General features: G+C 39.9%; 1 protein-coding gene across 1 annotated transcript; it reads right to left on the bottom strand.

Moving 5' to 3' along the window:
• Positions 1 to 392: 392 nt before the first annotated feature.
• LOC124805578 (myrosinase 1-like) lies at positions 393 to 16,442 on the bottom strand. Its single transcript, XM_047266145.1, has 5 exons — positions 16,436 to 16,442; positions 13,538 to 13,653; positions 5,138 to 5,272; positions 4,943 to 5,049; positions 393 to 519 (listed from the first exon to the last, which is right to left on the bottom strand). Exons 1-5 carry the CDS (start codon positions 16,440 to 16,442, stop codon positions 393 to 395), a joined length of 492 nt encoding a protein of 163 aa, XP_047122101.1.
• Between the last annotated feature and the right edge of the window lie 373 nt (positions 16,443 to 16,815).

Genomic DNA, 16,815 nt, shown 5'->3' with positions numbered 1-16,815 from the left:
ATACATTTCGACTTTTGTGTAAACCTTGCTGCAGACTAGAATATATGTGTTCGATATTCTTTACGTGACCAGTCTTCCGAAAGCAATGATGGTCACTCCCAGTTATCTTACTTCGTTCTGCAAGTGAGGCTGTGAGACTATTATAATGCAGCTTTCGCATGCTCTTTCTACTCACTCCCGTAACTTCTGAAATTAATAGGAACAAGAGATCAAAGTACAAAGTTTATTTTTGGAATTTTGGTTACATAGGAAGTATGTTGACATATTTACATTCAAAACTTGCTGACAATACATCTGTTTCGTCATTTAACTGCACTGCGTTTTTTAAATGGTTTAATAAAACACTGCGTTGACAAACTAATATATGCCTCGTGTGGTAAGCGCGGAACCTCCTACTGTTTGTACTGGTTGGGCAGCTGCTTGGTGCGGAAGACTTCTGCCATAAAGCCAACCGATTCCTTGGGTGTCCTCGTCCTGTTTGGACTGCTAGTATCCACCTCGTACAGCCCGAACGTAACCCTGCGTAGAGAAATACGAAAGTGTTCATTCACACAAATGTCACGATGCGGCGATGCATATGTCAAAGTATGGGACAATCACTTATGTGGGATGAGACAGAGACTAAATTACCCTCAGAGTATCAGCTGCTACATCTGGCTATGTTGTACTGAACAAGACATTAACTACGAATATTGTTCCGTTCAGTGTCACACTCGGGTTTGCATTTCGGTAATCCAAGCATTCGCACACTAAGTAGGACTAGCGAATAATGCGTTGTCTCAATTAATTTTAGTTTTGTTTTGGGTTTCAAAATTCTCACCTTACCAAACAATACTGGTAGCTTGTTGAAGATATCTGCAATAATATATATATTCATACTAATTCCCACATTACCACGCAAGGTACACAAGGAAATATTTCTGAAACTGATTGCTAAGTTGCGTGAATTGTAGGTTAAGTTTACACAACTATTTCTAACTACTGATGTTACCGCAAACATATAATACGAAAGGGATATTGCGTTAGTCCAACAGCCTAGACGCCGCTTCCCATGATGTGGAAAGCTTTTAATAACGAAAGACTGTAACTCATAAAGAAATGAGCTGCTGGATGAAATTCTTTATCAGTGCAGATTAAAGCGGCTATCTCCGTGTTCAGCTGCACTACCATCTATAAATCCGCAGGTAACAAGATGCACTTTTGCTTCACAATCAACATGAAATAAAACAAAGGAAAGAAAAGAGAAACAGTTCGTGAGGAAACCAACAAAAAGAAATCAGAGACGGCATTTATATCAAGGTATTCTGATTTCAATGAAATTCAGTTACTGTTAAGAAGACACACATTCCGCAATAACATAAGTCAATGTCAACTTGATCTGCGGTGTAGTATCCTCTACACAACGTTCCAGAGAAGCAGTATTGCGTTCATATGGATGAATTGGAATGATGTTCCACCATAATCGATATTAATCTTTACCACCAACATAAAAACATTAAAAAATGTCAAATATTTGTAATGAATATGATATATCATTTGAACAACAACGAATTCATTATCTACGTTAAATCACGGTCGTACACTTCTTGAATACTGTGAGGAAGGAAGACGCCGGAAACTGTAAGAACAAATAAAAAGGTGTGTGTATTATGGTACCACAAGATTGGCGGTTAACATCGGGAAATATCCCACGATATTGGTGTACCAGAGTACGGTATATTTTAAATGAATAGTTAATTGTAGGGCGCTACATGCAAATGACAAATTGTGAATACTCTGATAAAAAGGCGACTCCCCTGCATTTAGTTTGTTACACATGTCATTCTGAAGTTCTTTCCCCTTGAAATATAATGTCTGTGATAATTTGCACCTCTGACACTCCTTAATTCAGGTAGCGATGCGTCGCTATAGCACTCCGCTGGATGTTATAGCCAGTGATGGATGTAAAACCGCGATAATCACTTAGCTGCTGCACACACCGTCATACCTACTAATCAGGCAGGTGTATCTAGAAATATTGTACCCGGAGTTTAGTGGCCTGCTTCAGCAAAAGAAGAAAACTAGACTCATTGACCCAGAAGCGAGGTACTGATGTAGACTGTTGAGTCTAAAAAAAACGACAACAGTCGCAGTAATAACCTCTTAACTTAAGTGCAAGAAACAATTAAGAGACGTTTCTATTTCTCTAACATGAATCATGAAACTGGGACATTTAGTTATGCGAAAGCAATGTTATTTCGTACATCGTAGATCTGGGTTGACATGTATCGATAACTATGAGTGTTTTTGTGAGGTGAAAGGTAGTGCTGTAGCATATCATGAGAGTATTAGCATGATTTGGTCCAACGCTGCTCTGCTCACACACACGTTATTGTTTTCTAATATTAAATTTTACAAGTCAATTCCCATATTTGTAACACTTCCCCTGCGTTAAGATGCAGTTTCCTGTGTCGAACGATCATCTAAGGAAGTGAAAAAGGAAGTTCGAGCCTCAAGGGAACAGAAAATTCAGTTCCTGAGCCCGGTTGTTTGTTGGTGAACGGTAAGAGCGGTAGAGACGACACGATTAGCTCGCAGAATTAGGAGATCACAACCGATGAAAGGACGGTAAATGACATGAGTGCTAGTCATGGATCAGCGATCACAGATCTTGTACTACAGATCGCGTAATGAAGACATGGAGCATCCTGACACCACTGATGAAAACTATTTTCATTAAAAGTAATCTGTCGTAATGAAATGTAGATGCAGAATGCAGGAAAAGAGTCCAGAAACGCATGGGTTTGGAGGAAGTGATACCTAAACGGCAGCAGTATTAGAAAGTAAGAAGTAATGTTATTCATTGAATACACAATGTCCCGCCTTCAGTAGTCTGTGTGTAGGTTGAAGATAAATCGCACATGTATGAAATGAAAAAAAGGAAGATAAGCATTTAACTTTCGTTGATGTCGGAGAAAAAGCTCCGACTGTGGAAGTTTCGGAAGGAAACACCTTGTCCTTCTAAACGAAACTATGTTGGTACTCGACTTAAACAGCTTAGGGGGCCACTGGAAACCTAAATCTGATGGTTCGACGGAGATTGGAACTGATTCTCTCAAGAATGTGAACTAAGTGTTGTAGTAACTGTGCCACTTCGTTCGGTAGCAGGCCTGTGGAAAAACGTAACTTATACGCGACAAAAGAACAGTAGTCAATTAAGTAGCTGTCGGAGGTGAGGGTGAAGAAAATAAAAAAAAATTAAAGAAAAAGATGGCGAAGATCTGATTGCCCACTGAAGACCGGAAGGCCGGAACATTGTGACCACTGCCCACTACCAGCACAAAACCGAGAAGGAAAGGGGGAATGGTTCTAGCAACGGCACGCGTTGCAAATCAGGAGATTCATTGACAGAATCAACTTCGACATGGGGTGTATTGCTGGGGTCCGGCTAATGCGAACGAGCAGCTGGCCGCCTGTTCGCGTGCTACTGCCGTGATCATCTGTAGAAAGTGGCTGAATGAGAGTGAAACCACGAGGTGGCGACAAGGTGTTGGATGGCCAAGTCTCTAGAGCGTAGAGAAAATTCTGCTCTGTAAATCATGAAACATGGCAGTCTGTAATGAATTACAGTGCTTGTGCAAGCAGAAGTGTTTTTAAGCACACTCTACAGCGCACTCTGTCGAACAACAGTCTCTGCAAATGACCTCATTATCGTTCCATGTTGAACAATTCATCGTTATTTACGATTCCAGTGGGTACAGAATCATCGATACTGGACCCTAGTTCAGTATTAACGTGTTGTCTGGTCAGATGAATATCTCTTCTTGTTACATCGTATGGATGGTCATTTCCGAGTACACCGTCATACCGGGGAACGGCTACTCAAAACATCCACCACGCTCCGCACGCCAGCCAGTGTGTGCGGTATTATGCAATGGGGGGGCTTTCATTTAGGGCGCCACGGAACCTGTGGTGGCAACCGAAGGCACCGTGACGGCTGTGGACTATCTAAACATATTTGAGGACGATCTGTATCTTCTGATGTCTGATGTCTTCCCTGACGGCGATGCATATTCCCGCAAGATAACTGTCTGTGCTGCAAGGACAGAATCGTGCTGTAGTCGCTTTAGAACAGTGACAGAGAAGTGATCTTCATGTCCTGGACAACAATCTCGCGTCATGGGAACCCAGTGGAATACATCTGGAACGCTATCGTCAGTCAACTCCGCGCCCGTAAACCACAGACCCGTAAGTTAAGGGAATTTCGTGTCGTGTGTGTGTAACCATCTGGCTCTACGTACTTCCATTAACATAGCGGAATCGCTACTCGTTTGGAAAAAAGTACTAATAAAGTGTCTGAGCAATTAGGTGTAATATGTGAATCTCAGTCTCTCAGTTATCTAGTTTGTTTCCACAAACGCTGCTAGAGAAATATGTTACCGAGATCGATGTAAGGTTGAATAAACGCCTTTCGGATAGCTCGCCCCATTGTCAAAATTAAAAAAAAAATTATATCAGCAACGTTTCGGACGTGTTTGCAGTGGTCCTCTTCGGAGCGAATAAAGTGGTCACCGGAGGAGGATAGCTGTATAGATTGTCAAAACGTCGGTTTTTTAGTTGTTTTAACTCTTCCTAATACCCAAACTATTTTATTTATAGTAATATAGCTACTCTATTCGCTTTGTAGAGACGTAAAATTGAATGTACCAGCACACGGCACTTTATCACAGTGTTGTAGAGCAGGTATCCCACCTCTCCTTTTTCTCTCCTCACTACGTTATTAATTTATTTTTCACCTTCTGCAATCTAAGTGAAGCCTTTCAGATAACATAGTAGAATAATCATTTCGGCACTGCTTTGTACTAAGCTTACAGAATGGTGCAGTGCTTTATTGATTAGTACGTATTATAATGTTTTATCCGTATTATTTCATTTGGCACGTAAAAATACCACTATTACTCACGTGAAACCCCTGTTCCATTCCACGTTGTCCATGAGACTCCACGCCGTATAGCCGATAACCGGAACACCATCAGTGTATATCGCCTGTAAGACGGCTCCGAGGTATTCCTACAAGTAACACGGAACATTGCTGGTAGTGAAATGAGTTCCGGACGATAAAAAAGGTTACTATACTTGTGTGGAAATTACTACTCACAGTATAGTACTCGATGCGGTCAGTGTCGTTGCGTCCTCCGAGATTCAAGTGACCGTTCTCTGTTATAATGATCGGATATCCTGGATATTGAGTGGCAACCCAGTTAAGTTGTTTCCGAAGTCCCCAAGCATGAGACTGAAAATTAAGATACATGTTATATAACTTATTCTTATTTGCACCTGTCTGCTCAATATGGATGCTCAGGGGTTTTATTTACACATTAGTTACAATGTGGTGGCCTTGTTGTTCACATCATTTTGTTCTAATACTCATTCTAACAGAAAAACGCCTTAATCTGTTCATAATTTAAAATAAAAGTAGATTTTTGCAGTTTCTTAAAGTTAATAACACAGTATATTAATTCCAACGTCTTTCTTCTCTCGGTACCTCCCATGTCTATAGTGAACATTAATGTATGTGTGCAGGGATATTTCTCAGAAGAAAAAGTCAGCGTTAGTTCTATACTAACATAAATTTGGGAGAAGAGCCACCACCATGGTACAATGTCCACTGATAGGAACTTTACGCCGCCACCTCTCTTCCTCTTAGTAACTGCTTCTTCAACCAGTATTCGAAGCGGTTACCTCTGATGTGAGTGCTACTACGCAGGCGTGCGTTGGTAACCCCAGAACTTGAATGGGTTTCTCTGACTGTCAATTCAACACTACTATCGGTCGTTCCAAATAACTTGTTGTTTATGTATCACTTATTTCCACTGCCATTCTGTACCTTCCTGTGATGGATCACATGACGAATAATATTACGCATTAGATGTGTACAGAATGTAGACATAATTGTTAACAGTCCTTTGGTATAAGCTGTAAAATAAAGTTGGCATTAAATTACATTTTGTTGTGTACAAACAAGCTCTTTGTGCGGTGTATTTCATGTGTAGTGACAAATATTTTAAGTATAATGTTTATTTTCAAGTTCGTAATTTAGTGTGTAACACATTTTCTTTCAGATTTTAGAGACATTTGCGAGCCATTTAGCAAAGATAATTAATATTACACTGCAGACGCTGAAGATATTAATAACAAGTAAAGTATATTCTCCTTTTTAAAACGTATCAACACAAGTGCTTCGATGTAGTGAATAACTTCAACTAATTCCCCAGTTAATCGTTTTTTAAACATTATACTGATTTATAAACAGTTCTTTATATTGGCCAGCGTTACATTGTATTACACATATACTATTTAAATGTATTTGAACAGATTATTAGCTGGGAGCTATTCACATTAGTTCCAGAATATAGATGGTACTTTATTTATACAAAGTCAGTACCACCAATGTTTTTTAAGTATTCCAGCGGTTCCGATGGGAACTGCAACCAGCGTAGCACAGGGCTGTGAACGCTGATCGAGAGTGGAAGAAAAGAACAAAACTGTCGGGAGCATCAGGGCTTTCAGTCGTCAGCGTCCATGATTACAGAATCAAATGGGAGTTTAAATGCCATGGCAGGCGGCAGGAATTGTATACCCCTAAGTACTTCGCCATAGGCCTGACGTGCGACGTTGCTTGGTTGCTAATGGTGTAAACACACAACACGCCACCATCCGCTCACTGGTAGTTTCTCGGACACAGCTGTTTACATGAACGATTCTCTAGAATTTCCTCATTTAATATCGAAACAAACGAAGACAGACGATTGAAGTTTTACGTCCTAATTTCAAGTTAAGTTAATTGGAGATGGAGCTATGGAGCTTTGCTCCGATTTATTACTACTGGAGGGGAAGGAAGCGGCCAAGGCCCTGTGAAAGAAACATTCCAGAGCTTGCATGGATGACCGCACAAATCCGATGACTGAATGCCTGACCCAGGAACTGAACCAAGGTCTCTTGAATGTGAGTTCAAGGCCTTAGCCATTGCATCATCTGGGGTTTGCAGAACTGATTTTGGTACAGGCACTGCCATTTTATAGCTAAGTCGTCGCAAAATAAAGAGGGTGTTTAAAGAGAAGGGTGTTACCCGATATTGCCTGTAATTTTCGGAAGGTGAATGTGTATATTGCTTACGCGCTGTTACAGCAGACATCAGACGCTTCTCTGTACCGTTCGCTTTCTTTGACGCTTTTATACAAAACTGCACACATGAAGCACTAACGCTGGTGTATTTTGTTTGGAGACTTTTATACAAATCTGCACAGAGAAAGCAAAAACGCCGATATGTTTAGTTTGAGAACGCGGATTTAATGAGCTTTGGAAACTTCTGAATTATAATGGGAAATGTTTAGATGACTGCAACGACTGAGCATGTATTGATTTGTTAATATTATATTGCCTGTTAATTTTCTCAAAACTACCTATCTCTGGCGGATAATCACTAACAATGGAGGCAGAAAAAAATCTCCAACAACTGAGGCTCAGTTGTACAATTAAAATTTAAGTCAATAGTTTCCCAGTGTGTCAAAATGCATCTAACGATGGCTCAGAATTTTCGTGACAATGTAAGGAAACTCACTGAAGAAGGGATATGTTAATGTGGAACCCAAGATACCGCGGGGACTGCGAAAGCTCGGTCACGCCAAGCCACGGAGTGTGTATGTGGACAGTGCCATGTAAATTCCTACTTCCTACTTACAACCACGTTGGTGGCATCAAGCTCTACCCATGGCACTGCTGCGTCACTTACATGTGTAAATCCACCTTTTATCAGTGACTGTGTCTTGTATCGTAGGGTTGTGTCTGCTGTTAGTTACTACTACCCCACGTCAATACAGATGCTTAATTTCGGTCGGAAAGAAGCAGGGAATTGATGAAACAACTGACACATCAGATTCTGTGAGTAGTGAAATTGTCAGTGTCTAGTTCAAGTAGCAGCGAAACACCAAAGAAGACTGAAACATATTTTCGTAAATATAGCTCCGATTTTTCAAAACTCTGGATTGTGTATTCTGGTACTGAGATACAGCCTAATTCTCAGTGTGCAATTCGTTTCGAAACGCCACAGAACATACGTATCATATTATCGAAACTTGTAACACATTTATCAACTAAACATCCTGAATCTACAAGAAAACCTCTCGATCTCTTTCAAGCTATCAAAAGAAATTCTTTATCACTAAATCCACCGTTTAAAAGTCTTCAAAGTGGAGCGTACTAAGTACCAGAGCTTTTTATTACCTACCTCTGTTAATTGCAACTAAGGGATCACCTCACACAGTGCGAGAAGAACTTAGTATTACTGCAGGAAAAGGTATAAGTATGCTTTGTTTGATGAAGAATGTACCCAAAGAAATAAATGAAATGCCTTTATCAGATACAACTGTGAAAAGAACTGATGATATGTCTCAATATACGAAAGAAGCCATCTCTACTACCTTGAAAGAAAGCGAATATTTTTCGCTGCTTCTTGAAGAAAGTGCAGGCTTTCCTGGTCGGGATAATTTCTTAAGTTTTGGTCGACATGAGTCGAATGGCAATGCTGAAGCAGAACAGTTGTTTCGGCAATCTTTTCCGACAGAATAAGCTGGTGAATACCTTTTCTAATCGGTTGACAAATCTGTGAAAGAAAATGAAGTAGATTAGAAAGAATGTGGGTTTGACAACTGATGGGCGCGAGTTACGTTGCATTCAAACTAGCATAGTCGACAAAGTTAGCATCGAGAGGCTGCTGTAGATAACGGTTTGGACGAATGTCTCGTAAAGATTTTGGCGATGCTGTAGAAATCTTCAACTTTATTTAACCAATTTCAGTGGCTGCCGAGACGTGAAATGTTGTCAGGATTTTATTTATTAGTGGAGATTGTGATGGAAAACGTGCAAGTTCCTTCTTAGCGTTCGTGATCGATGAAAACTAGTTTAGGCGGTTTCCATATCTGTCGGTGTCCTCGACGTTCTGGAGGGCAACGACTTTTATAAGTTTTTTGTGGAACTAGAAGTAATTATAATGAAACTTTAGCGATGTGCTTAAAAAGTGGAACAAGATTCCTTGGACGTTTTTCCAGTCTTATTTCTGGGAAACAACGAAATGAAAATCAATGAAACGACAGCTACAATCATAAGAGATCAACTAAAATCTCTGACATCCAGCCTCAAGTAATTTAAAATGATGTGTTTTCATGCTTATTATGCAAATATTTTTAATAGGTCTAACTGTAAACGTTAATTTCCCTTCAATAGAAATTTCATTGAAAACAGTTAATTTCCCAAATACTACATTTTTTATAACTAATACTAATGCACTTCAGTCATTTGTCTTATACCATAATTGCATATATTCTTGTTCATTCGTATGAGTGTGAAACCCCTTAATTATACTTACTAGAGCAGTATTTAAGCCTTTTAATGTTTATTTTCGGAACTACTTCCCTAAAACCGAGGCTGGAATACGATGCATCAGAAATCTCTTTGAAGAATGGTACCAATAAATAATTGAAAATGTCATCATCTAAAGAAGACTCGTTAGTTAAAATAAGACGTGACAAATGTGTAAAATCAATTTCTGAAACAACACCATTCCTCTCGTTCTGGATAAGTGCTTGGCAATAGTATGCAGCAATTGCCAAAATTGTACTGAGACGATGACTGGCTTTTCACCAACCTGTTAACATGAACGATTCTTTTCAGCTTAATTTTTTGAAAAAAGTCGCTACAGAAATCGACTAAATGTGGAAGGTGATTTGCGGCTAAAATTAACGGTAGTAATCTAGATACTGATTGTGAACAAACAATGTAAGAAATCCCATTGATTTGTTTTAACGTTGACCACTCGACTTTGAGTTTATATACTGTAGTGACAGTTAAGTGAGGACAATAAAAACCTTGCCTTTACCAAAGAAAAATATTTTTCAATGCTTTTGGGGGATGTACAGTATCATTTAATAATTATGCTTATTGACATAGTGAATATGATTCATATACGAGGAGTGACCTAAATACACAATGAATAACTTTATTATTAACAAAATTAATAATTTTATATGGAATTTTATTAAATTTTTTTTAAAGTAGTATTGGATCAATGTTGAATATGGAAGCATTTCTTGAAGATTTATTTTAGAAGGGCGTCAGCTACTCTGTCGTCACCCTCTCAATGTCTGAGTCGGTCTCAAAACGTTTTCTTTTAAGCACGGTTTTATTTTTGGGGAGAGCCAGAAGTCGCATGGTGCTAAATGTGGTGAGTAAGGCGGATGTGGACCAACAGAAACACGTTTTCTGGCCAAAAAGTCGGGAATCAAAAGTGAGATGTGGCATGGCACACTGTCCAGATGAAGAAGGAAGCTATTAGACAATGTTTCTGGTCTTTTCCTTCGTATATCGTTTCCCAGACATTGCATTACGCGTTTACAGTTGTCCCCTGTGGAGCGAACGCTCATACAACTATGCCCTCAACATAGGAAAAAAATGAGTATGCCTTTGAGATTAGATTGTAACGGCCGTACCTTTTAGAGTGAGAAGATACACTATTTTCCCATTGGTAACTCTAAATTTTTGTCTCAGGGTCATACTCAAGGACCCAAATTTAATATCCAGTAACGGTTTTGACATGAAGACCGGATCTGAATGAAGACGAACCTTCAATTCCGTGAAGACGGACACACGACTTCCCTTGTGTTCATCATTCAAAAGTATGGGAACATTATTTGCACTCACTTACTTGACATGTTAGAATGCTTTTCACGGACCTGTATGAATTGCTATAATTTTCAGTAAGCGCTAGAATCGTTATTCGCCTGTTGGAATGGACAATTTTTGCGACTTGATGCACGTTGTCTTCTGTTGTTGTGGTTAATGGACTTCCTTAACGTTGCACGATCGACTCTTTTCCTCTTTTAACTCGCTCATATCACTTGCAAACAATCTTCAGCGTTAGAGTATTATCTTCGTACGCCAACTGAAACATTTCGTGAGTATCTTTGGCACATTTTTGCAATCAATGTTCACGTGTTGTTCAAAATCCATGATGCGCAACGGACACCATAAACGAACCACACTCTACCGTCTCTAGACGCAGATTGACGACTCAGAACGTGTTCCAGGTTCACGCTGCTTGTCTCAACGGATCACGCTTTCGGCCAAATTACATCAAATGGTTGTAGTGTCAGTCAGGCCACGGTATTGTTTGACGACACCTTATCTGTATCTGTCGGTTGTATATCTGTATACTTGTATATTTAGTTACTGGGCCTCTAAGATTTATTTATTAAGTAAGTGGTCTGCGAAGCTAAAACGTTTAGAGACTGCTGAACTATTCATTAACACCATTTCTGCTCCTTCCTTTGAATTTTTAGTTTTGTATTAACAGTTTATGTTGTATGTGTGTCAGTCTTAATTTTTCATTGTGTATTCGTTAATTCTGAAATGGGTATAGATTATTGCTTCTTCTGGGAATATCATGAAGTTACATTGGGGCTCAGCGTTATTCATCTCTGAGTATGAGTCAGTGGTCAGTAAATTATATTTGCAAGCTATACATGTTCATACCATATTCTGTGACTGTAATGAAAGTCTAACTACGACGTTGATTACAATCGCAAAAGACAGCATTGGGTTACACAATTTGTATAGCTGCGACTGTGGAAAAAGAGGCTGGAAAACAAAGAAGACAACATATAAATATATATTCAATCATTAAATTCAAGGATGACTTTATTGTTAAGTTTATCAGCTTGTGAAATGCACTTATAGTACAATGCTGAATTGCACAAAACTAGGTAGGCTTGTTAGTTATCTTGGAGGTGATAATAATAATTATTATTATTAGTATTAACATTTCAAAAAAAATTATAAATAACTGCAGGCTTATATTAATAGAGGAATTCGCAAAATAGTAAAACTGTAGGAAAAAATAAATTAAAGCTGATTCTGATTCTGTGTCGCATAACATACACTATTTATTATATACTATTTCGAAATACATTGTAGATGAAAAACAGTTATGATAATCTACTATCGAAATTAGGAATAGTTTCAACCGGTAATATAGATTTTTTGATTAATGAGAACGAAACTACAATGTTTCATCACCATTATTAGCTTCAGGGATTAAGAAATGTTCCGTTCCCTGTCTTTCTATACTGAAGGGCCAAAGAAACTGGTAGACATACATAATACCGTGGAGGGCCCCAGCGAGCACGCAGAAGTGCCGCAACACGACGTGGTATGGACTCGACTAATGCCTGAAGTAGTGCTGAAGGGAACTGACTCTATGAATCCTGCACGTCTGTCCATGAGTAAGAGCGGGTCGAGGTCTCTTCCGAACAGCACGTTGCAAGGCATCCCAGATTTACTCAATAATGTTTTTCTGGTGAGTTTAGTGCCCAGAGTAAGCGTTTAAACTCAGATGAGTGTTCCTGGAGCCACTCTGTAGCAACTCTGAACGTGTGTTGTCGCATTCACCTCCTGGAATTTCCCAAGTCATTCGAAATGCACAATGGACATGAATGGATTCAGGTGAACAGACAGGATTCTTACGTACGTGTCACCTGCCAGAGTCGTATCTAGACGTATCACAGGTCCCATATCATTCCAACGGCACACGCCCCACACCATCAAAGACTCTTCACCAGCTTGAACAGTCCCCTGCTGACACACACGGTCAATGGAATCATGAGGTTGTCTCCATACCCGTACAGGTCCATCTGTTCGATACAATTTGAAACGAGACTCGTCCGACCAGGAGACATGATTAAGTCATCAACAGTCCAATGTCGGTGTCGACTGGCCAAGGTGAGGTGTAAACCTTTGTGTCGTCCTGTCATAAAGGATACACAAGTAGGCATTCGGCTCCGATAGCGCATATCGATGACGTTTCCGTTGTTGAGGATCGCACGGTGACACTTGTTGATGGCCCAGCCTTGAAATCTGCAGGATTTTGCGAGAGGGTTCCACTTCTATCACGTTGAACGATTCTCTTCGGTGGTCGCTCGTCACGTTCTTGCAGGATCTTTTTCCCGTCTCAGCTATGTCTGAGATTTGATGTTTTACCGGGTTCCTGATATTCACGGTACACTCGTGAAATTGTCCTACGGGAAGATGCCCACTTTATCGCTGTCTCAGACATGCTGTGTCCCGTCGTTCGTGCACCGACTATAACATCATGTTCAAACTCACTTAAATTTTGATAGCAGTGGTAATCGATCTAACTACTGCATCAGACACTTTTTGTCTTAGATAGGCGTTGCCGACAACAGCGCTGTAATCCGCCTGTTTACATATCTCTGTATTTGAATATGCATGCCTGTTACAGTTTCTTTGGCGCTTCGGTGTATGACGACCTGCAGTGTTTCAATGCAAAAGCCTGTTCCCCTGGCTGGATGGAGCCATGAGTTATAGCAAATGTGCTATCACCATATTCTTGTCTTAGTAATCGTCAATTTGTGAACACTCATATGTCGTCAAATGTCTTTCCACTAACACATTGCTACACCTTGTTCAAGGAGTACATTCAGCTTACCTCAGGAGCCGATGTAATTACGGCGGTGTCCCGCTTTTTGGAAGGGTTGTGGCCTCTGAGGCCTGGCGTCACGAAAGTCGCGTTGTAATTGTTCATCCCAAAGAAGTCTGCCGTACCTGTAACAAGGATTATTTCCCCTGAGTTCAAGTAATTGATAAACCCAAGCAAAAGCTCTAGCGTTACGAGCAAATGTAGAAAGTTTTATTTGACACTCGCTCAAGTAAGGGATGCTGCTATTACGCAGTGACAATGCTATAAAAACTGAACACGAATAATGATTTACGTGAACGCGTATCATGAAGCAGATACATGCGGAAGTAACCAATGCCGATTTGAATCTTTCATTCGGTCCCTGATATCGACTCGGAGAGTGCAAATGGTAGTCACAAGGCGCTAAAGGCTGCTGTGGAGTACAAGTCTTGTCCAGTGCACAGTTTAATCTTGTCGCCACTAAATTACCTTAATTTAACCACTGAAATCGTATAATAATTGTTTGGTATCCTCAGTAAATATTTCATTAGCAACTATTTCTCACCAGCCATAAGCAATGAATTAAAAAATTGACATCGAATACTTATAGACATTTGCATTTCGTATGTTTCTAAAAGATTATATGATCCAAGTATTGAAAACCACCAGCTTTCTGTGTTACAGGAAACGCTTTGTAAACGCTATGCATAAAATGGTACAGAACATTTCTATTACAAGAAACAGTTGTTATGTGTTGCAAGAAGATAGAATATTGTGACGTGCAGAATGGATCTGTAGTTGTTCAGTGTTTCCAGGAATATTTTGGAATCATATCAGTTTAGTTTCTCGAACGACACTGCTATTACTTGTGAATCTACGCCGCCAACTAACATCGCGCGTAAGGATTACGGATGCGCACAAACAGTCGCTTTCCCCTCGCTCTATTTGCGAGTGAAACAGGAGGAGAAATGACAAGTAGTGGTACGGGGTACCTTCCGCCATGCACCGTACGGTGAGTCACGGAGTGTCTGTATAGATGTAGACGTAGAAGGTATCCATAAAGTAGCGTTCTACTACTGCATTGGTTAACGTTTGTGTAGGCCTTCCACTATGTTCGAATGCACTAATTGTGGAATTATTTTCCGTTCTTCGTTATGAAAGATGGAAAACTGTTGTGGCGATGTGAGCAATCAAATGGAGTAAGCCTTGTTTTGTGCAAATCTGTTCGATTTCAAATTGTTACCATTTGTCGGAAACAAGCACTCTTAGTACCACCTCCACAAAATTCCACTGTCGCTACTCACATGCTAACGCGAGTGCCACATCATTTACTGGAAACCTGCAGCCCCCTCAAAACTTCGGGTTACACAATGTGCTTTGAAAATTTTTTGTTGAGGGTGCTCCCTTGATGATTATGATGCATACCTACACGGATTGTGCATAAGGGGATATGAAACGAAGTTCAAGTGGGATATGTTAGACGAAAAAATCTCCGGGTGGGGGGGGGGGGGGGGGTAGGAGGGTATGTCTCCCAGAAATTCAGTGTACTCACGAGTGACTGCACAGATTTAATGTAAATCATGCTCAGCAGTTACGCAATGCTCTAATGTGATGATTTTTAGCGGATGGTACCTGAGTGCTGCGATTATAGGGCATATCATCTCTAGAGAAATAAGTTCCATCTGAGGTAAGTACAAAGGCGACAAAGAGCGAATCGCTCATACACAGCTGCGTAGTTCATTGACGCTACAGGACGAGAAGATCGAAGTCCCGAGTAGAAAAAACATGATGCTTTCTGTAACTGATAGGGATGAAGCTGCTGCTCTCACATTATTTGTTACAGAGTGCGTAATTCCCGGGAAACGAGTCACTTATAGTGTTGACTCTGTTGCCTAATCCTCTAAAACATTTACTGTTTCCTTAGAGACGAGAATCCTTACAGGTTCTCTTCGTCTTACACTTTTGGTTGCGTAGGCAGACGTAACACGTAATGGTTCAAATTTTTGTCACACACAGGGGGTGGTCATAAAACTGTAATTTTCTTCTCGAAAATAATCAAGTTGTGACAATAGTTTCGCCTTTGTTTGCAGGTGTGGGTCTGTAGTCCAAGTACACACTGTAATCACCGTGACAAAGTACAATAGCACGCCGCCGGAGAAGGCAAAACGAAATTTGGCAGCCCACTAATAAAGCGGAGCGTAGTGCGATGATACGTTTTCCACATTTGAAGGAAAACAGTGCTGGAACAATCCATGCCGAGTTGAATGAATTTTATAGCAATTAATCAAAAGCATACGACACAGCACCATTGTAACAGAGGCGCATGTAATACAGCGACAGTAAAGGCAAACATTAAATGCCTCTTGCATTTGTAGTTGAAGTAACATGTATTCGATTTTTCTATAAGTAACGAGATATCAGAGACCTACTGTATCTATTAGAAACTAAGGTGAAAGGATTTGTGTATATTAATCTTATGTACGCAGACCATCAGTGATGTCAGTTATTTAGAAATTACTTTATTTGCTATCATATTCACAATTTTACCATTTACTTCTTCTTCAGATAGCCTATCCTTATAATCTCCTCGTGAAGTTAATGATACATTTAAGAACTTTATATTTCGTAAACGACCGGCAGCCTCAGAAGGCAACTGATATAGAGGTCCACTTTCAGTACAGGGAGTGGTTAAACAAGCAAGAGTCCCTCCCTCAATCAGCATGAAGCGAACTGCAAAAAAGTGAAATAATGTAGACAAGTATCGTAGGAGATGTGGTTAACATTCCAGTAAGGATGATGGTGTTGGCAGTATATGGCCTTTACAATCAATACTCGTGTAGCGTCCAAAACTGTGGTATCACAATTGTGGTTGACAAATTGTTGGATTTCAAAGGAAGAAGTTTCAAAAATCTGTGTCTTGAGCCTTACTTGACATTTCACATGCAGTCAAGAATGCTTCCTTACATACAGCGTCACAGTATGAAACAAACTAATCTAAATGATGTTTAAATGGAAGTTTTCCCAGTAAACAGGTTTTTATTTCTTTCAAATGTATGATGTAACAAGATCATTGTTCTGCTCAATATGTCGGCAACAAAACTTGTTGATGTATGCCAAGAATTTCTAGTGGGACGCCACAGCCATTGTCTATCACTTTCAAGTTGCGACATGACTCACTAGCAAAATACCGCTAGAATTATTGGATCTAAGGTTGAAAAACATATGAGAATAACTATTTACATCACAATCACGTGGGGCAGAAGTGGAAATCGGTGTGTCCTCACTTGTTGAACCCCAATGGTCTTCCA

Source organism: Schistocerca piceifrons, chromosome 7 (assembly GCF_021461385.2).
Source record: "Schistocerca piceifrons isolate TAMUIC-IGC-003096 chromosome 7, iqSchPice1.1, whole genome shotgun sequence".
Lineage (NCBI taxonomy): Eukaryota > Metazoa > Arthropoda > Insecta > Orthoptera > Acrididae > Schistocerca > Schistocerca piceifrons.
This window is presented reverse-complemented; position numbering and strand designations above follow the sequence as displayed.